This window comes from Ursus maritimus, assembly GCF_017311325.1.
Source record: "Ursus maritimus isolate PB19 chromosome X unlocalized genomic scaffold, ASM1731132v1 scaffold_X1, whole genome shotgun sequence".
Lineage (NCBI taxonomy): Eukaryota > Metazoa > Chordata > Mammalia > Carnivora > Ursidae > Ursus > Ursus maritimus.
Window position 1 is genome coordinate 3,572,115 of NW_024423319.1, and position 22,224 is coordinate 3,594,338.

The 22,224-nt window shown below is 35.9% G+C and overlaps 1 protein-coding gene across 2 annotated transcripts in view; it reads right to left on the reverse strand.

Moving 5' to 3' along the window:
• The window catches only part of SMARCA1 (SWI/SNF related, matrix associated, actin dependent regulator of chromatin, subfamily a, member 1), a 76,502-nt gene that overhangs the window by 39,796 nt on the left and 14,482 nt on the right, over positions 1–22,224 (reverse strand). Inside the window, exons 7-15 of one of the 2 annotated variants that reach the window (XM_040627210.1) lie at positions 17,347–17,502; positions 15,858–15,989; positions 14,831–14,899; positions 10,749–10,858; positions 8,399–8,625; positions 7,329–7,450; positions 4,723–4,758; positions 3,632–3,784; positions 1,266–1,398 (exon numbers count right to left, since the gene is read on the reverse strand). In XM_040627210.1, coding sequence (XP_040483144.1) covers positions 1,266–1,398; positions 3,632–3,784; positions 4,723–4,758; positions 7,329–7,450; positions 8,399–8,625; positions 10,749–10,858; positions 14,831–14,899; positions 15,858–15,989; positions 17,347–17,502 — 1,138 coding nt within the window. The remainder of the gene's footprint in view (positions 1–1,265; positions 1,399–3,631; positions 3,785–4,722; positions 4,759–7,328; positions 7,451–8,398; positions 8,626–10,748; positions 10,859–14,830; positions 14,900–15,857; positions 15,990–17,346; positions 17,503–22,224) is intronic. The other variant, XM_040627212.1, reaches the window with a different exon arrangement.

The following is a 22,224-nucleotide window of genomic DNA, read 5'->3' on the forward strand; positions in this document are numbered from 1 at the left end:
TAGAAGCAAAAACATGGGTGGCTCCATGACGTATCATTTGCAACATTTCCTCTTTTGCCAGCTTGTTAGACTGTTGGTCAATGAGTCTTCCTAATAATAAAAATAAAAGTTGTGTATATTCAATTATATTCCAGAGAAAGCACAGCATAATAGTTCTAATCAGACACTACCACATTTAACCGAAGTAAAGCTTTATAAGCACAGAAAATTAGTGAGCTTTAAAGTTATATTAACAAACACACCTACAAGTTTTTCTTTTTTTTTTTTTTGATGTAGTGTTCCATGATTCATTGTTTGCATATAACACCCAGTGCTCCATGCAATATGTGCCCTCCTTAATACCCATCACGGGGCTATCCCATCCTCCCACCCTACAAGTTTTTCTTCTACCATACCTTCTATTTCAATATGAGTTTCCTTCTGTAAAATTCAGTTAAAACTCAGAAGAACAGAAACATTTTTTTCATTTTCAAACTTCATTTTTCAGATCAAATTTCTTTCTATCAACAGGCAATCTCTAATATTAGTGTTTAAAAATTTTTTAGGGGTGCCTGGGTGGCTCAGTCAGTTAAGTGTCTGCCTTCAGCTCAGGTCATGATCCCAGAGTCCTGGGATGGAGGCCCATATCCATCAGGCTCCCTGTTTCTCCTTCTCCCTTTGCCCCTCCCCTGCCCCGCTCGTGTGTGTGTGTGTGTGTGTGTGTGTGTGCGTGTGTGTGTGTGTGTGTGTGTGTGCGCGCGCTCTCATAAATAAAGTCTTAAATCTTTAAAAAAAATTAACTAGACATTTTAACTGCTAATATCGGTTACTTCAGAAGACATGCCACTGGCATTCAACCATAAGTTAGTGATGTTCAACTATCTATAAAATAAATTGAATGTGAGGCTTTAAATTAAATAGATTTAAATTAGCACTTTTCTAAAAAATTGACTTTTTTCCTGTAAGTTCGCGAATTTTAGTCAACTTTAAAAGTAATCTCCTTGGGGTGCCTGGGTGGCTCAATCAGTTAAGCGTCCAACTCTTGATTTCAGATCGGGTCATGATCACAGGGTCCTGGGATGGAGCCCCACATCTGGCTCCCCACTCAGCAGGGAGTCTACTTGTCTCCCTCTCCTTCTGCCCCTCCCACCCCACGTGCACATGTCCGTGCTCTCTAAAATAAATAAATAAGTCTTTAAAAAAATAAATAAAAGTAATCTCCTTTAAAGAAAATAACATGTGCTTTTGGGAAAAAAGCACCTAATTAAGTTTACGTGTATCCATACCCTGTTGTATAACAATTGAGTCGAGTCTCAGTTTTATCTCTGCTCTTTCTACAATCCTTTCTTCAACAGTATTATCAGTGATGAGACGGAACACACGTACTGGCTTCTTCTGACCAATACGATGTGCTCGATCCTAGAAGAAAGAATCCTAATATAAGATATTGGGTATTCTGGATAAAATATATAGTACAGCACCATATGCTATAAAATTCTGAATACAAAATTAGTTTCTGAACTCTCTAGACCTGCTGCTTTTTAAAGGAGGATGATGAACATTAAGAATATCTCTGGGGCATCTGGGTGGCTCAGCCGGTTAAGCATCTGCTTTCGGCTCAGGTCATGATCCCAGGGTCCTGGGATCGAGCCCTGAGCCCTGCATTGGGCTCCTTGCTCAGCAGGGAGTCTACTTCTCCCTCTCCCTCTGCTTCGCACCCCATCCCCGCTTGTGCCCTCTCTCTCTCTCTCTCAAATAAATAAAATCTTCTTTAAAAAAAGGAATATCTAGAGGTCCCTGTGACCAAAAAAATCTGCCAATATTATACTATACCATTAATAGTAAATTTCTAGAACAGCAACAGCCAAAGCCCCTTTAAGATGAAGACTAGAGGGAGTTTACTAAGCAACTTTAAGCCAGTAAATGCAAACATCTTCCACACTAGCAAGTAGTTTTGTGAGGGGGAAAGTAGTTAGTAAGGGTTGCTACGGTGGCAAAAGTCTGCATAATCAAGCAGTTCTTTCTGCTTATGGAGGCAATTCAGGGATGTGTAATAAAAGATAATAAAAATTAATGGTATATTAAAATCCTTACTATAATAGTGGTCTAGAATTAGTCCTATAGTTTACAGTTGGTAAAGGTGACAGATGGCTAGTTCTGATAATATAAAAACAGCTAGGGGGAGTGTTTTTAAAACACAGAAGCTGCTAGAGCGAATAGGTGAAGGGAGGAGGGCAGTTGAGAAAAACAAATCGAAGAAATAAGATTCGAAACAGTCCTTGAACTAAATATAAAAACACTTGATCTCAGTAACAATTTCAACAAAGCACACTGATTGAGAATGCAACACCCCTACACAAATTTTAAAATTTCAAACTCAAATCAGTAAATCATAAAAGATCAGCTATACTCTAACAATTTTAAGGAAATGAAGTGTTATCAACAGGTTTTTCAGTTTAGTAACCCTGTAACTTACTGGGGCTTACTCCTACTGGGTCATATCAAACAGGTAGCTCAGTACCATGCTAAAATAATGATAAAAAAGCATTTCAATTTAAAAATGTCCTGGGGCGCCTGGCTGGTTCAGTCAGCTTGCTGACCACTCAAGTCATGATCTTATGGGTCATGAGATTGAGCCCCGTGTGCTCAGCAGGGAGTCTGCTAGAAGATTCTTTCCCTCTGCCCCTACCCCCACTCATGCATGTGCACACACGTGGGCACATGCTCTCTCTCTCTCTCTCAAAATACAAATAAATCTTTTTAAAATTTAAAAATTAAAACATCCGGATGGTCAATTTGTTTCAATTCTGTTATTAAAAAAAAAAAAAAAGGAAGTTGGGGAGTTCACTCCCGGGTTTTAGCACCAAAAAATATAAATATAAATATATAAAATTTAAAAAAGGAAGGACTTCTCAGCTATGCCTCATTGACATCTGACTTTAATTGCTTCCAAAGACAGTAAAGTATCCCATAACTTATTGGGATTTTGAGTGCATAGCTATTTTGCATCTTTGTACTTCTGAAATTACATTTCTTTATCTTAAAATGTGAGTCACACTGACAGAAGTTGTAGCTCTAATTCAGCAAATGACAGCATGATAACAGGTAAAAGAAATAGCCCTTGAATTTTTTTTTTTAAAGAGTAGGATAGTTTCCAATGGTGTCCTTAGGTATCAAATGTTTTCCTGGAATATATTCCTGTTAACCTTTTTACCTCCTCATCCCAAATGTTTTATTACAAAAGTTGAAATCATACCTCTCTCAATTTTAGTGCTAAGGATTTTAATATATTTAGTTGTTCAGAAGAATTAACTTTTTCACTTTTTAACAGATTAACTTTTTAACACTTTTCATTAAGACTTATGTATATGTCCTCTTCAATATTCAGGAGTGGGAAAAAAATTTCTGTTTCATGATAAATGCCAAAATAGACACACAAATGCTGTAGTTGGGTTTGGGGTGTGTGTTTGTTTCCTTTTTTGTTTTTGGAATTAGCACAGCATCTTTGTTTTCCAAGATAATCTATTTTAACATCTAGAAAACCTCCCAAAACTTGTTGTTGCCCTTTTATCGTAAGTTACATCTGTGCTGCGTAAATAACAATAGTACTCCTAGATAAAATAAATTTCTGACATCGTTAAAGATTACTAACCATAGCTTGTAGATCAACCTGTGGATTCCAGTCTGAATCATATAGTATAACCACATCAGCACTTGCCAAGTTAATTCCGAGACCTCCAGCTCTGGTACTCAGCATAAAGATGAACTTGTTACTATCAGGAACATTAAAGGCCTCTATTGCTTCCTTTTTTTAATTGACACAGGAAATGGAAGAAAACGAAAGAAAACTAAAGTTATATTAACAGAGTCCTTAAGAAAGAAATATTTTAACATGCATATTCAAAAGCCCACTTTATGATATTCTTCCATCTCAAAAATACTTAAGCATATTATCTATATACTGTACTGTGTGAATTGCTGTAGATATTACATAAAGTTCCTAATCTTTAGACACTTACACCAAAAGAGACAAACTCAGAACAATCGCATAGACAAATTTAACTAGGCAAGCAATAAGTCATTAAATTATTTAAAGCAACAGCAGTGAAAAGGTTTTAATTGAGTGAGAGCTGAAAAATATCTAGGAGGTAAAATGTCAGCCATCTCAACTTCATTCCCATTAGTTTATATAGGATTAACAAAGAAGGTATAGTTTGGAAGACCAACCAAGAAAGAAAAAGGTTCAGAAATGTGAGTAAGAGAATGGGATAAAGGGGAGGTTAAGTAGATTTGTTTCCATATGGTGACAAGGGGCAAACAGGGAAGTAATGAGGAAATTCAGTAAGCTAATCCAGGGATATTTAGTAAAGAGTTTTAAAAATTAATGGGATGTTAATATCCCTACTATATAAAGATCTCATACAAATTAATTAGAAATAAACACTAAGACCCCAAAAGAAAAATGAGCAAAAAAAGGGGAAAAAAAGAACAGACAATTCACAAAAGAACAAATACGAATGGCTAATAAATACAAAAATAATGTTCAATCTCACTAATAATCAAATAAATGGAAATTAAAACATAATACCATTTTTTGAAGATTAAAAAAATGATAATACTCAATGTTGACGAGGGGCGGTGAGACGGGCACTCTCATACATTGCTGCAGGGAATGGAAATTGGTACAACCTTTCTGGAAAGCAATTTGGCAATATGCATCAAGAGTCTTAAAAATGTTCATACCCTTTGACCCAGTAATTCCACTTCTAGGAATTTATCCTAAGGAAATAATCAGAAATGTGCACAAAGATTTATGTATAAGGACTTTCACTTTAGCATTATTTATAATAGTGAAAAAATTGGAAACAACCTAAATGATCAACAATTGGGAGATAAATCATTTATAGTATGTTTACTGGATGTAATATTATACTTAAATTATTTTTACAATGAATTTTATTATTGATATAGGGAAGTACAACATAATGCTGAGTAAAAAAATGTTACCAAACTTTACATATAGTATCTATAGTATAATACCAATTACTTACATAAATTATATATACAAAAAGAGATTGGCCAGAAATACTTTTATTTTGCAAATTTCCTTCAGCAATCATATATTACTTTTATAATAAAAAATACAGGAAGTCATATTTTTAATGAATGGAATGGCATGGTCAAAAGTTGCAGCAGAGAAGGTGATGCTCACTGCCGCGGTCCATATAGCATGTAAAGGGGGCAGTATAGAAAGCAGCATGGTGTAGTGAGAGGCAATTTGGTGTAGAGGAAATAGCAAAAACCTGGTGTAAATCATTACCATTTATTACATATGTGTTTCTAAGCAAGCATTTAACCTCTCTGAGACAGTTTCAAGTGGAGAAAATGATATCAGTAAATCATACTTTACTGGGCTGCTAGGAGAATTCAACTGGACCTATACATTGCATAGCTTAGAGTGGTTGCTTGACAAATGTTAGATCCTTTCCCTATAAAAGTGAGGAGGCCAATTAAGTAAAGGTTATAGGAACTGTGCCAGAGGATGACCAGAGACTTAGCTAGCTGAATTAAGCTGTAGCAATGAAGAAAGGGCAAAAGAACTATTGAAAAAGAATTGTTTATTAGCAGCTGGTAAATAATTAGAGTAAGGAATCAAATGTGGCTTCACCTTCTTACTAGGAAAACAGATGAAACGATTATGTGGACAACAGTATAATGGGAAAGTGAGGCATTTCCAAAGAAAAAAAAAAGAAAGAAAGAAAAGAATAGCTCTGACTTTGCTGTATCTAAAGTCAACATATCTAATTCAAAGCCTCTGAAGGGAGAAATTATTTGAAATTTTAAGAAACCAGAATAATTTGGGTATAATTAGGTAAAGTCCAAATTGTTCATAAGCAGGGAGATCAGTCAGAAATGCAAATTGGCTATTTGAGGTCAGAAAGCACCTACTTTTCTGCCTTAGTATCATCTTCATTCCAGGAAAAAGGGTCATTTTTAATAGCATTATATGGCTTGTGCTTAATGTGGATTTGGAGAAACTCATTCTGAGGAATAAATCAGCAAAAGCTCAATAAAGCTTCAAGTTACCATTTCAGAAAAAGTAAAGTACTATAGAGCAGGGACCAGTGTAAACTTTGAAATACCCGCATATTTGTAAATGTTATCAAAAATATTTCCCCACAATGGGCAGCAGGTAAACCCTTAGTATGAAAAGGGCCTGTGTGCCTGCTATGGACCCTATCCTATGCTACAGCCAAACTTCAATAAGGAAGCACACAAGGGACAGAGTGCTCACTGAAGCTATAGAAGGAGAGGGACATGGACTAAGAGTCTTTGTGGACTGAGATGGGGCCCTAAAGCTGAGAGGTAAAAGGGCTGTGTGCAATTTCATGACATGCAGTATATATAATATACCCAACGATCCTCACAACATTGTCAAAAAAAAGAAGCCTAGGTATTAACATTACCCTGATAATAAAGATACTGAGGCTCAGAGAATTAAACAGCTTGCATACACTACAAAGTGGTGGAGTCGGTGCTGAAATTTAGGTCTTCTGAAACCAAGTTCAATGCATTTTCCACTATACCATGAAATCACAATCTTTGCCCAGAGCATGAGGAGAGACTTTAAAGAGAGACCACAGACAGAGCCTTGAAGGAGCACAGAAAAGCTAAATTAGCAAAGCCCTCCCCCCAAAAAAGTATTAAAGGGTTTAAATACATTAGACCCATGACATTCATGAGGGATAATCTAAAGATCTGTAAGAATTCCCAAATTTGAGAAGGACACTGTGTGCTAGGTAGGCTTCCTCACTAGCTAAGTAACTCATCCCTATACACCAACCTTTCAGTATTCCAAGATCCAAATGCATGATAAGCAGTTTTACAGAAATCTAACACAGAGATTATTCCCTTTACAAATTACTGTTTCATGAGTCTTTAGACTTGCTCATAAGCTGGAAAAATCTCAACTGTTAAACTCCACAAATGGCGAGGGTCTACTGTAGGAAGCAAATCAAGAAAAGAAAATGCCAGAATCAGAGATTAAAGAGTAGGATGAGAAACAGTAATCAGAAGGTCAGAGATAGCAGTGGTTAGAGGAGGTAAAGGTGTAGTGGTGTAGTATCCTTTAGATAAGTAAGGATGTCTTTGAAGACCTTGAAAAGGATGCTTTGTAAAGAGTCAGTATAATGCAAGCCAAACTGAAGAGCTCAGAGAGAGAGGTGTTAGTGAGAAATTCAACGCACCTAGCTATTAAAAAAAGGTCAAATTTCAAAACTACCTAATGATGAAAAACATGGCTTAATTGAACTGATTTTTGAAGTTTTGTTTTATTTTCTTTTCCTCACCTCTCTTTCTTCGTGTGGGGTTTGTCCATCCAGTCGACAATACTCATAACCACGCCACATACAATAATCCTCCAAAATGTCCAGCAAGCGAGTCATCTGGCTGAAAATGAGAACCCTTGAACCTAAAACATTTCCCCCAAAAAAGCAAGTTATTCAACTTGTGTAAAACTAATTTGAATGTTACAAAAATATAAGTAAACATCACATGTAATATAAATATATAGTACATGAACACTTCATGAAACACACACACACATACACCTTCGAGGAATGCTATACAGAATTATGCACTGCTGAGTTATGCATGTTTAAGGATTTCAAAACCCTCCACACATATTGAGATGATTTAAAGTCTGCCTTTTCTCTGTCCTGAGGATGAGTGATTGGTCCACACAGTGTTTCACTAAACTACTTCAATAGTGTCCCAACTAGTCTCCTGTTTCTCATCTCTCATCCTCAAGTAGAACCCCTGCACTGCTTCAAAGGTTCTCCTCCAAACATACAAGTCTGATCATGTCAGCTGACACAGCAAAATCTTCTATGACACACCTCCCTGCCTGCCTTCCAAATAGTCCAAACTTCTTAAAGCATGTTTAAAAGGCCTTCCATAATCTGACCCCATCCAACTTTCCAGATTCATCAACTGCCACTCTAACCCAAATACTGCAAGCTCTGCATTCCCTTTTTTCACACTTCTGTTTCACTGCCCTGTAAAATGCTTCCCCCTCCTTTTTCCATGATTTACTCCTAGACATTCTCCAGGGCTCTTCAAATGTCGCTTTTGTGAAAGTTTCCCCAACTCTCAGTTTCTCAACATATGATGGCACTTATTACAACGAATTGCAACTGCTCCTCCTCACTTCATACTGAGTTTGTCCAAGGCAAAGACTGTTGTCTTATGCTTCTTTGTATACCCAGCCCATCAGACAATTCCCGGCAGATAATAAGTACTCAACAATGTTTGCTGAATGAGTGAATGAATGAATGATGAGTAAATACACAAAATGTTATTTACACACAAGTCACTAATATAAAGTCATTTCATGTTAATGTATAGATTTGTAACTCACCCTGTTCTTTGAGTTTGGCCAACAGTTTATCAAGAACTACCATTTTACCACTGTTGCTGACAATGTGCTCATCAGTGGTATAAGGGGGACCAGGTTCAGCACCATCAAACAAGTACGGATGATTACAACACTTTCGAAGCTGCATCAGAATGTTTAAGAGTCGCATCTTGTCCATCTTGCCAGCAGAGTTTAACACATCAATATCTTTCATCAGGATTTTTGTATACCTAAAATTTTTAACAATTATAGTTAATTATAAATCATTTATTATATGTAATTGGTTAATCACTAAATTCTACTCCTTGAAACCAATATTATACTATATATTAACTAATTAAAATTTCAATAAAAATTTGAAAAGAAAAAAGTAAAAAAAATACTCAGTTTTGGTGAATATGTGGTAAAATAGGAAGATCTTATAAAATGACATGGATATGTTAGTATGCTCTTTCTGAAGGGCAATTTGGCAAGATAAATAAGAAGTTTTAAAATGCGAATATTCTACATCTGTGATTTCCTTTGTGGATAGCGATGTAAGTGGAATAGTGTTCATCACAGCACTGTTCATAATAATAAAAGTTAAAGCAATCTAACTAAAAAAAAGTTTAATGCTATCAAGCATCATTCCTTTGGTGATCAGCATAAGAGTCCTATTTAAAAATAAACAACAAATTCAATTTTGAAACTAAATCTGATCAGCAAAACCAAGAAACTTTTGAGCGTTTTAACCTGTATGTTGCCTACAAACCTGTTTCCTCCTGCTTTATTCATTGCTACAAATTGCGATCAGCTGATAACTATTCAGATAACTATATCTGATAATTATTCAATAACTACAATATTTGCTGAAAGTTGGCATCCAACTTTTACTTGTTTGAGCTAAAAACAATCACAATTTCTTATACCTAATCTTCGTAAGGCATTTTTTTCTGATCCGTAAACATTTTTCATTATCTTTTGTTGACCTTTACCCAGGTGAAAATAGACCTATGTATCTACCTGAACAATAATTAATATTTAATTATAATAACAGCCAACTTGAATTGAGTGAAAGTGTCAGGTATCATGTAAAGGGCTTTATATAAATCATCTTGTTAAATCTGCACAACTCTGAGGTATGAAACAACTTAGGGCCACAAAAAGGGACAAGGTAAGAGTTTGATCTTATGTCTGAATCCAGAGAAATACACTCTTCACCACTACCCTATATTGGTTTCAGTAGTAGAGAAGTCATTATATATTATAAGTGATCTAATTTTATTTATATTAGCAAGATTTTGCTTTTTTTCTTTTTAAGTAGGCTCTACGCCCAACGCAGGGCCTGAACTCATGACCCTGAGATCAAGACCTGAGCTGAGATCAAGATCAGATGCCTAACCGACTGAGCCATCCAGGTGCCCCACAACATTTTGCTTCTTTTAACAGCATTTTTACATAAGCATGCCTGATTTATGATTCCTTGTGACTTCTCTTGTCAATTTCCTGCTTTGCCTGTATTTTAAAAACCAATTCAGCTTCTATTTTTATAATACCCACAATTGCTATTCTCATCTATCTTATTATTACTTATTATTATGATTATTACTATTTTCACTGATGGAAAAAGCAACAAACAAATGTGCAAGTGACACTAGCCTCTTTAACTCTGACATTGACTCATAAGCTAAGATTATTATCCCCATTTTATAGAAGGGAAACTGAGATTATACAATTTACCCAAGCTAAATAGCTACTAAGGGGCAAAGCATGGGATTCAAATACAGGTCTATAATTAATGAAGTCATGTGATGTAATGAGCACTGGGTATTATATAAGACTAATGAATCACTGACCTCTACGTCTGAAACTAATAATAAATGTTAATTGAATTTAAATTAAAAAATATTTTTTAAACAAACAAATACAGGTCTACAGAATCAAGGCCCATGCTCTTTCCCAAAGGCTACATAAAATATTCACCAATTTTCTATTAAAATATTTGAACTACTTAACTTGCCATTTAAACATAAAATGTAAATTTTGGGGGCGCCTGGGTGGCACAGCGGTTGGGCGTCTGCCTTCGGCTCAGGGCGTGATCCCAGCATTGTGGGATCGAGCCCCACATCGGGCTCCTCCACTATGAGCCTGCTTCTTCCTCTCCCACTCCTCCTGCTGTGTTCCCTCTCTCACTGGCTGTCTCTATCTCTGTTAAATAAATAAATAAAGTCTTAAAAAAAAGTTTTAAAAAAATGTAAATTTTGATCTAAAGGCACAACTGAAAAAAAATAAGGGCATGACTGAACCACTACAAAGCTAAATTTTAATAAATCCTTACACATAAATAAATTCCAATGGAAATAAAATAGCTCACCATTCTCGTTGCATTTTACTCAGTCCCAAGTAAATCTTTATTTCCTTTTTAGGAGGCAGGCTCTTCTCTACATCAGTTTTTATACGACGTAACAAAAATGGTTTTAAAACCTACAAAGTGATCGTTTTTATAAAAGTTTATATTTAATATCACAAACCGTATCTTTCATTGACAACACCATAATCTGAAATTTACTTCCCAATGCAAAACCTGAAAAGCACTACCAATGCCAGTTGCCAATATTCTCAATAAAAAAGAACCAATGACCCATTAAAAAATCAGAACAGGGGACCTAAATTAGATAGTCATAATTTGATGGCACAAGATACATTAAAAAGACAATAAGATTACTGACTATTGAATAAGCATGAAAGAATCTTTAAAAAAAAAAAAAGCTGCCGTCATACAACATTTGTTTTTTTATTCTGTATAGGAATAATTTTGATGGTAACAGACATTTTTCCAAAAAAGACATACAGATGACCAACAGACACACAAAGAAAACATGCGCAACACTCATCATCAGGGAAATGCAAATCAAAACTGCAATGAGGTATCACTTACACCTATCAGAATGGCTAGCATCAAAAAGACAAGAAATATCAAGTGCTGGCAGGGATGTGGAGAAAAAGGAACCTTCATACCCTGCTGGTGGGAATATAAATTGGTGCAGCTACTGTAGAAAACAGTATGGAGGTTCCTCAAAAAAATAAAAATAGAAATACCATATGATCCAATAATTCCACTACTGGGTATTTACCCACAGAAAATGAAAACACTAATTTGAAAAGATATATGCACCCCTATGATTATTGCAGTATTATTTACAATAATACTGTGTCCATCGACAGATGAATGGATAAGGAAGATGTGGTCTATACGTGTATGTGTATATACACACATGTGTATGTATGTATATATATGTGTGTGTGTATGCATATATAAGTATACACACACACACGATGGAATGTTACTCAGCCATAAAAAAGGATGACATCTTGCCATTTATGACAACATGAATGGACCTAGAAGGTATTACACTAAGTGAAACAACAAGATTTTTGAATCATAGAGGAAATCTGAACTCAAGAGTATGGATCAGAGAGTCTCTACAAGTGAGATAAAAATGGAGGCCATTTCAGAATAGTTAAATACATGAATGAAGAGAAAATGGTTCAGTGTTAAGGAAAATATGGATAAATAGAGAAAAAAGATGAAATAATCAGTGTATACCTGCCAGACAGATTCTATCACAAGAAAATAATAGTGCTACCATTATCTATAGAGTACCTGCAATGTGCCAGACAGGGCACTATGAACTTCACAACCCAGAGTACTAAATCCTTACAATAAATCTTTAAGGGAAATGTGATTATTTTAATTTTGTTTCTTTTTTTAAAGATTTTATTTATTTATTTTAGAGAGAGAAAGACAGCTAGAGAGAGTGCATGAGCAGGGGGAGGGGCAGAGGGAGGGGCAGAGAATCTTAAGCAGACTCTAAGCTCAGTGTGGAGTCCAACATGGGGCTCAATCTCACAACCCTGAGATCATGACCTGAGCTGAAAGCAAGAGCCAGATGCCCAACCACCTGAGCCACCCAGGTGCCCTTCAATTTTATTAACTTAACCAAAGTTATTTTGCTAGTAAGTGGTAGAAGCCAAATTCAAACCGAGATCAAGCTGATTCTACAATCAGCTCACTCCCTGATTAGCTACTGTGAGCCTGAACATGTTCCTTAACTTTTCTGAGCCTGTTTCCTCATCCATTCATCAAAAAAAAAAATGTGGTATATGTATATGACAAGCATTTTAAAATGAGGACAGTGATACGTTTCCAAAGCTGCTATGAAAATTTATGGCAGTACTTGTGTGTAGAGCTTAACCACAGTAGATATTAGTAAACAGTAGCTATTACTGTTAGAGATCTATGGGAGGTAAGGAAAAGGAAAGAGTGAAAGACAACTTCTGATCTCTGGTTTGAGCCTCTTAAAACTGTCTAAGAGAGATTCTTTAAGAGTTTAAACTGCCCGTAAGACATTCAGACAGACTCAGAAGGCAGTGGGATATGCAGGAACTAGGCAAGAAATAATGGAAAGATAAATTTGGGAGTTATAAGTAGATAGGTGGTAGCTGTAACCATGGGAGTGGATCCCCAGGGAGAGCACATATGAAAAAGAAAGTCAAAGACAAAGCTCTACAAAACACTAAACTTTCAGGGACAGACTGAGAAAGAAAAGCCCATAAAGGGGATTGATAAGAATGACCAAAAAAGTAAGAGAGAATCCATTCTGTACCCCAGAAACCAGGTAGGAAACAGTTTCATGCAGGAGTGGTTAGAAATGCTAAGCAGTACCGAGAAGCCAAAATACTGAGCAAAAAGTGTACCCTGAATTCAGCAACTGGAAAATGATAGAAGACCTTCCAAGTTAAGTTTCAGTTACATAGAACGGATAGACGCCAGTGGTCAATGGAATCAAGAGTAAAGAAGAGATTAGGTAGTGCAAATGGAGAAAATAAACCGCTTTTTCAAGAAGCTTAGCTATCAAGGGAAGAGACCAGAATCACAACTAAAGACACAGAGTGTTAAGAGAATATATTTTGTATATGCGTGAGAGTAGGTGTGTATGGGTGTGGGTTTGGATTTTAATAAGGGCGATGCTTGAGCATGTTTACATGTTAGGAAAAAGAGCCAATACAGAGTGAGAGCTAGAAAAATCAGTCAATAAAAAGGATAAATTATGGGGAAAGGTCTCATAAGGAAGGGAGAGATGAGATCCAGGGTCATGTCAGATGACTTAGCCACTGACCAAAGAAAACACCTCTTCCCTTCACAAAGAAGGTAACACACATGCAGATTATCTGTGGAAGCTGGATATCCTTGAAGGAGTTCCTATCTAATAACTTCTTTTTTCTCTTTGAGAAAATAATGATGTTACTTACTGAGAAAGGAGGAGGGCACAGAATATCTAGGATAGAAGTCTTGGGGAGATTGCGAAAGGTCTGAAGCAGCTGTTATTGTCAATGGGAAAGAATGCTGTAGAAGGCCATGTTGAAGGATTGCTGACATATCAAATTCCAGCTTATGTTATAGAACATGGAACTGGAGTTGTTCCAACCTGTACAGTTTTATAACCTTCTTTATCAGTGTTGAACAGCCCCAGGACAGAGCAAGTCACTCTGCTAGTAAGTGGTAGAAGCAGAATTCAAACCCAGAAGACAGAGACAGTTATAGTATTCCAGTTTAGGGCTTCCACAGCAGAAATGGCAGACAGACAAGAAAGAAAGAAAGTTTGGGAGTATTGGCAAAAGGGTAGTTCAAGTGATAGAAAATGGGCTCATTGTTTGATAGAGATAAAAGTAGTAACGGGACACTGACTGGCTCGCCAGTGCAGCCTGCAATTCTTGATCTTGGGGTTATGAGTTCGAGCCCATGTTGGGTGTAGAGATTACTTAAAAATAAAGTCTTTTAAAAAAAGAGGTAGAGAAAAGTAACAACAGAAATGAGGTGATGGATGAGAAGGCAGGGGTCCAAGGAATGGAGGTCTTTGTAAGGTAAAAGAATAAGTACAGAAGGACTAACATGAGTGAAAGAGCTAAAAAGGGATATAAGAAGTTGTTATCAAAGAATGGAAAACTGGTATTTAATGAATGTGAGGGAGTCACCTGGTGATGAGTGGATGATAGAGAAGAGAGTGGATGGAAGGTGGACCTGCAAGATAACTTCACCTTAAAGGAAGAGTTTAATGCATGATGGTGGAGAACTAGTGGCTTACAAGTGGCACTGGGGAACTAGGAAAATACTGATGCCATCTTAAGGACCTGTGGAGTATGGGAGTATGAACAGCCTCTAATGGGGAGGACCACATTAGCCATGCAGGAAAGCCAACGCAAAACAGCTGTTCCCTAGACAGGCTGAAAACAGAGTAGAGTTCATTTCCCAAAGAGGCTGTCAGAAAGGCGGGAGGGAAAAGCAGTGAGACTGAGGCAGGAGGTAAACCCACAAGTTCAAACAGATTCTAGAGCAGTTTGTTTTCTGGCTTGGTATATGTATTTAATTACTAAATTTTCTCATCTATTACTTACTGCGTGAAGTCTTTCCACAAGTTTTTGATCACCAAGACAATTTTTAGTGTCAAACCAAGAGTCAAAGTCCTGTGGAGGGGTGAAAATTCTGCAGTAAGCACACAGGTGGTTGGTTTTTTTTTTAAATAAACTCAATATTGTATAAATTCTTATACAATGAGACAACAGTAATTCATTTTAAGCACTTTCAAAAATACGTTCACTGTGATGGTCAATATTATTTACTTCTCAAAAATAGCTAAAATAATGGAGGAGTTAAAATTTGAACTCCACCAGCACTGTTTCCTTAAAAGACTTTTATTAGGCTTCCCCATACCATAGTAGCATTATATTCAGTTTAGAGGTAGAGCAGGAATAAGAATATAAAATTGAAGACACATAATGATAACAGAAATTTTAAACAAACAATAAAAATAAACCAAAGCAAGATAAGGTATACAAACAAATGAACAGCTGAACTTGGTACTTTTTATTATCAATTAATATCAGTAATGAGGAAAAATCAAACTCCAAAGTCCTTAAATCATTCAATTCAGTTTGCTGCACTAGCATAAACTTATGCTAATGATAAAAACAATGTAAATCACACATTTACAAAACACGTTGTTTTTCGAATCGCGCATTATGAGCTCTTTAGTACTCACCAAATGTTAATGACTACAATAATCAAAGGCCATTTAAAAGACCTGCCAAACTAGTATGTAGAAAGCCCTTCCAATTTAATTAAAAGAAAATTTTGAATTTACTACTATGAACTCAGCCTATTTCATATCAGAAGTTGTGACAGCAACGCAATATAGGCAAAGTGTAAGAGGCAGAATAATCTCAAAGAAAAGAAACATTATTTCTCTAAACATCCCCATTTGAAAAGTTTGTGATTAAGAGCTTTTTTCTGAGAAACCAAAACACACAGATGAAGAATTACAAATGAAAAAGAGCTATAAATTTCAATCTACCTTCTATGCTTTGAAAACAGATGTCTGTGAACATAAGAAAATTATATTTAAAACACATGACTTAAACTTACATCTGCAGAATTAAAGACATCAGGCAATAAAAAGTTGAGTAATGCCCAGAGTTCATGCAGGTTATTCTGCAAAGGCGTTCCAGTTAGGAGCAAGCGGTTGGTTGACTTAAACTCACGAACGATCTCTGAAAGCTAGAAAGGTTAACAGTCATGTTAACATTGCTTTATTTATTAGAGTTCTCAAAATCCACTTCTTTATCCAACCAATACATGTTTTGAATAATATAAATCTTGAAAATTATTTTTCTATAGAAAAATATCCTGGGGGCTCCTGGGTGACTCAGTCGTTAAGCGTCTGCCTTCAGCCCAGGGCGTGGTCCCAGGGTCCTGGGATTGAGCCCCACATTGGGCTCCCTGCTCCGCTGGGAACCCGCTTCTTCCTCTCCCACTCCCCCTGCTTGTGTTCCCTCTCTCGCTGGCTGTCTCTCTCTCTGTCGAATAAATAAATAAAATCTTTAAAAAAAAAAAGAAAAAAGAAAAATATCCTAGTTCAGGTGACATTGCCACAATGAATCACAACTAAACAAAATATTCTAGGCATTTCTACACTCACAAGAATGCAAATCATAGTCATACCTGAGACCCCTCCTTCACTTCAAAAAATTTATTTTCTCCATTTTGGGTCCACACAGTCAATACTCCATGGAATCCAGGCTAGTCAGTTTACACAATAATATTTCCTTTTCCCTGTTCATCTACATACCTAGCCAAGTTCTAACTTGGCCTGGTGACAATTTCTAAGCACCAGAGTTGCACCCATTTTTCCTATATTAACTTTCTAAATATAAGACTATAAAAATTAACGTACAAAAACATAAAAGAACAGTAATCTCACCAATAAAAATGCGTATTTTTATAACACTCTTAAACAATTATCCTCTAACATGCGTCTTTTTTTTATTGGATATTAGTTTCAATTTGAAATTAGTATGATCCACCTGGTGGTTTTGCTCCAGTTCTGTCCCTGTCTCTCCCAAAGTAGCCCAGTGATCCAAAGAAAGGTTCATCATAATAATTGATGCTTTTCCTACTGTTGATGGAGTTGAATGGCAAGAAATACTGATATTTTTCAAAATTAACACCACACTCTAATTCACACAAATCAGATAATTACAGGAAATGATTTTTTTCTAATCCTTATGAATACACATAAGCTGGTAGGCTCCTCAATAAAAGACAAATCAATGCAAATGACTTTTGTACACCAAATATTATCAAAATATTAAAATACTGTAGCATAACAGAGTTAGGCTGCAACAGGTATAGCAAATGAACACCCAATCTTCTTTATATTAAAAACTGAGCTCAATTTTCATTCATCTCATACTCAATAATTTAAACTTTAAAACCATTTTTTAAAACTGATTTTCATTCACATTCTGTGAATAAAATCACAATCTTCCAACCCTTTTTAATTTTGAATATACAGAAGAAAACAGACATGGTAGTTAAAAGAAAATTTTAACAATGCTATTGAAAACTGGCTTACCTTAGATTTTTCATTCTTTATTCTATGAGCCTCATCAATGACTAGGTATCGCCAATGAAACTTTTTAAATACAGATTTTTCTTTAATTACCATCTCATAAGAAGTAACACAAACATCCCATTCTCCTGGCATCATTTCATCACGAATAAAAGCAGCCTAATGCAAAATAAAGTTCCTCATATTAGAATACACTGACAAGATGGTCACAGAATTAAAACAAGAGAATATTAATAATTCTAAGAGACATGGGAATCATTTAGTCTCATCCATTTTAAAGACAGGAAAGCCAAGGCCCAAAGACACATCTGTGGGCAATTATCTGGATGACATGCTAATATATACAACAACAAAATAGAAGCAAATGCTCCCCTCAAATGAGTACAGCATATCCAATGAACTGGAGAAGTTCTTACCACCAGAAGATGACTACATTACTAAGCTCTCTTCATAGGACAGATGGTCCAAAGAGACATGGGCAAAGTAATTGCTGTCCGAAAACCATGTTCTTATCAAGAGCCAAGCATTACCAACTATTACCCACACAGTTTTAACAAATGTAAAGAACTCAATATACAAGAACGATTTCAACCTTTTGAGATCTCTTAATATGTTCCTTCCCTTTCTAGCAGGAATGAGTCACATATTTTGTTAAGGGGTCATGAAAGCCAACTAATGCTTTTGTGAACTTCCCGATGTTGTTTTGAGGCTACAGATATAATTTTATAAAGGGGACTTGCTCTATCTAGTACAGGAGGCTATTTAAAACAGTGAGACTATTTAGAACTATTTTTAAATCTTTACAGGTAGTGACCAACATAGTAGCCAAGCTGACTGAGAGCATTTTTAACTTGTACAAACTGAATTCCAGATGCTACAGGTCAAAATAAAACCACAGTAGTTAACAGGGAGCAGCCAAATCTATATTGAGAAGGTTCTGATTAGTACTGTAAATCTGAAATTACAGTGCATAAACAAAGTGACTGTTCACTACAAACTCATTATTTCATAAACAAAGTTATGCACCAAACACTCTGTGGACTCATTCAACAAATATTTACTGAGTGCCCATATATATAAAAGGATCACCTGGACTAAAGTAGAGGACAGAAAAAAGGCCTTTGTAGAGATCTCAGTTGCACTCTGGGAAGTGGTCATATTTTAAAAGTTAATTAAGACATTAGGGAATTAAAAGCAACATAAAGAGAACCGGGGTGCCAGATCCCATTTGGTCTTATCTTTTTTTTGATTTTGTGAAACACTCATTTTAATGGTTCCTCCTACAGTTTCATGAAGCCTATGCATATTTTTAATTTAAATTAGCCCTACTTTGAAATTTGTGTGACAGAATATTGAATATCACATAACCCAAAAGCTCTCACTTTATAGATGACAAAATTAAGGCCCTTCAAGAGTCACTCAACATCACACACTCAATGGCAACAACAGAACTAAAACCAGATCTCCTATTTCCACGTCCAAGATCTTTGATGCTTCTGGAGTGGAAAAGAAAGGGGTCAAAAATCAAGTTTGGGGCGCCTGGGTGGCTTGGTCGTTAAGCTTCTGCCTGCAGCTCAGGGCGTGATCCCAGAGTCCCGGGATCGAGCCCCACATCGGGCTTCTCCGCTAGGAGCCTGCTTCTTCCTCTCCCACTCCCCCTGCTTGTGTTCCCTCTCTCGCTGGCTGTCTCTCTCTCTGTCAAATAAATAAATAAAATCTTTAAAAAAAAAAAAACAAGTTTGGTGGGGCTCCTAGCTGATTCAGTTGGTAGAGCGTGCAACTCTTGATCTCAGGGTTGTAAGATCAAGTCCCATGTTGGGTGTGGAGCCTACTTAAAAAAAAAAGCTAAAAAACCTTATTTGGGATTCACACCACTATTAGCATCAAACTAGATCAATAGTATTACTAAGAATTTCCCAACTCAAATACCTGTTATAATCTACATCAAAATTTTTAATAACATATTGACCTCATAAAATGTTTACAAAAGGCCAAGAAACTATAAAGACCTATATATCTATCCCATATGGTACCAAGATTCAAATCTATTAGTAATAATCTGGATTTTCTCTATACGTACTGATATCAATCTCTCAATGTTGAATATAGGACATTACTTATGTTATTAATAATTACCAGTTTGCAAACTCTTTTGCCTATTGCTCACAGTAAAATTATAGTTTAGGTTGCAATCTTTTAAAAAAGGAGCAGTATATATCCCCACCATGTGTGAAATACTCTGCCATTTTCCATTCTATTTTATCTCAGTGTTTAAAAAATTGTCACCACCAACATGAACTCCCAATACTAACAAGTGGCAATATGAAAAACACTGACTTTGAAGATTGATTTTCAAGATTAAAAAATTTTTGAAGTTGCCAGTAAAATCCCAACCCCCCATGGGGTAGAGATAGGACAGTCACAAATTAAATACATCCACTATTTTCGAAGAGGTATTTCATGAAATCCTTGGATTCCATATAATATAGTTGAAAACCGCTGACAGTTTTACTGAGACACATGGAAACACAAGCATACATATTTCTCTTTTGCTTATGATCTTCAAGAAATAATTTTAGCCAAAAATCAATACTTTAGAATGCAATACTTTAGAAATGCAAAGTTTTAGAAGGACTGGTATTACATTAAAGAACAGCAGTGAGGGGCACCTGAGTATCTGCCTTTGGCTCAGGTCCTCATCTCCAGGTACTGGGATCAAGCCCCCTGTTCAGCTCTCTGCTCAGCAGGAAGTCTGCTTCTCTTTCTCCCTCTCCTTCTGCCCCTCCCCCCCCCACTCGTGCCCTTTCTCTCTCTCTTCCTAATAAATAAATAAATAAAATCTTTTTTTTAAAAAAAGAAAAGAACAGCAGTGATAAGAGCTCTAAGTGACTAATTTGCCAATGGGAAATATTAGGCATAGGGAAGAATCAAGCCTGTAATTCTAAATTTATGAGTTCAGTATTTCAATATTTAAATTATTTATAAGTTAAATTTAAATAAATTTAAGTAATTTTTCTTGAAGCAAAATGATAAGAATAAAATTACATAATTCATTATGCTACCATTCTTTTGAGGATATCTTTTGATAACCTATCTAAATATGTAAAATAGAATAAATCTTTACTCTATGTCCTCTGGAGGCAAAATAAAGGCAAAGTTTAATAATATGCTTTCTAAGCTGATTATTCATTTTGATATTTTTGCATAATTTATTTCTTTTAGATTAATTCTACAGTCCTAAATAATTGTAGCCTACTAGATTGACAAATGGCTAATTTAAGCAAGAGCCCAGTTTCTAATATATAAGAATGTATGCAAATATGTGTTTTTCTATTCAAATACCAAAACTGAAAGCTGTGTCAATGCATAAACACAAAATACAAGGCTCTCCGTACAAATAGAAAAGGTTCCATCTATGTGTATGTGTGTAAGCACACATGTGTACATGTGTAAGTCAAAGTCAAAATTAAAAATTTAAACATAAAAAATTAAGTCATGCAAATTTACACAGTTTTGGTGTCAAAACAGCACAACTGACAGAGTCATTGATAAGATACACTGTCAATAAGGACTTTTTTTTATAAAAAGTTGTTTAAAATGCAACTCAAAAATGCTGAGGTTAATGACCTAGTTGAAATTAAATGCAGATAAGCACAGTAACAGATTGTCTTTTATTAATAAGTAACACATCTACTTCACAGGAGTGTTGTGAGAATTCATTAAGATATAAAAGGCACTTACAACAGAGCCTAACATACAGTTATTTACTAGTAGCAGTCTACTTCAATGTCTTTATGGTAATAGTATGCAACTTAATCCCCAGAAATGATGTTATTCTTGATGGCCTCTTTAAACCTATTTCTCACTTACTCTCGCATCCTTGTCTCCAACGAAACAAATAACACGGAGAGATGGGACCCATCGCTTAAATTCATTCATCCAGTTGTATAAAGTAGACTTTGGAACTAACACCATGTGAGGTCCGGGAATGTTTCGGTAATGTTTCAGGTAACCAAGCAAAGCAATCGTTTGTAAAGTCTTACCAAGACCCTGTATTATCATTACAAAGAAAAAAATCCTGTTTATTTAATGAAACATTTATTTAATGAAAAAAATAACTGTTTATTTAATGTAACATTTTGTTAGTAATAACATTACAAAAGACATTTGCCAACTATGTCACATAGGAAAAGTTTAAAGACCTTTGTTTTTTTAAGTGAATAACCATTCCCATTTTTACTTACTGTGTACACAAAAAGAAACCAGGGACTTGCAGGCAGAAAGCGGCTTTGTTGTTCCTCTTAAAGGAGCAAGCAATTTATAAATAACTTTATAAATTTTTCTAGCGGCAAAATTAGGAATTTTGTGTGTATGCATTTCACACTCATTTCCTTTACCAGTCTGCTTAGATACTGGTCTTTCTTTCCCATTGTCCCCAACATTATTATAGCTCAGGCATGAAATACTCAGACTATGTATCTCAAGGGACTTGTGGCTCTCTGTACTTGCATCTCACACCCTTGAAGATCTATGGAACCATAAAAGAACAGAACCTAAAAGAACTCTGCAGCCAGAAAAGGCCTTAAAGATCACCTGGTCTGGTGAACTTTTTAAAAAATAGCATATTGAACACCACAAACCCGCCGCCTAACTGATGAGAAAGGGAACGATGTTCTATGCTGTGTGGCCTTTTAAAAGAGTTTCTGGGGGCACCTGGGTGGCACAGCGGTTAAGCGTCTGCCTTCGGCTCAGGGCGTGATCCTTGCGTTATGGGATCGAGCCCTGCATCAGGCTCCTCCGCTATGAGCCTGCTTCTTCCTCTCCCACTCCCCCTGCTTGTGTTCCCTCTCTCGCTGGCTGTCTCTGTCGAATAAATAAATA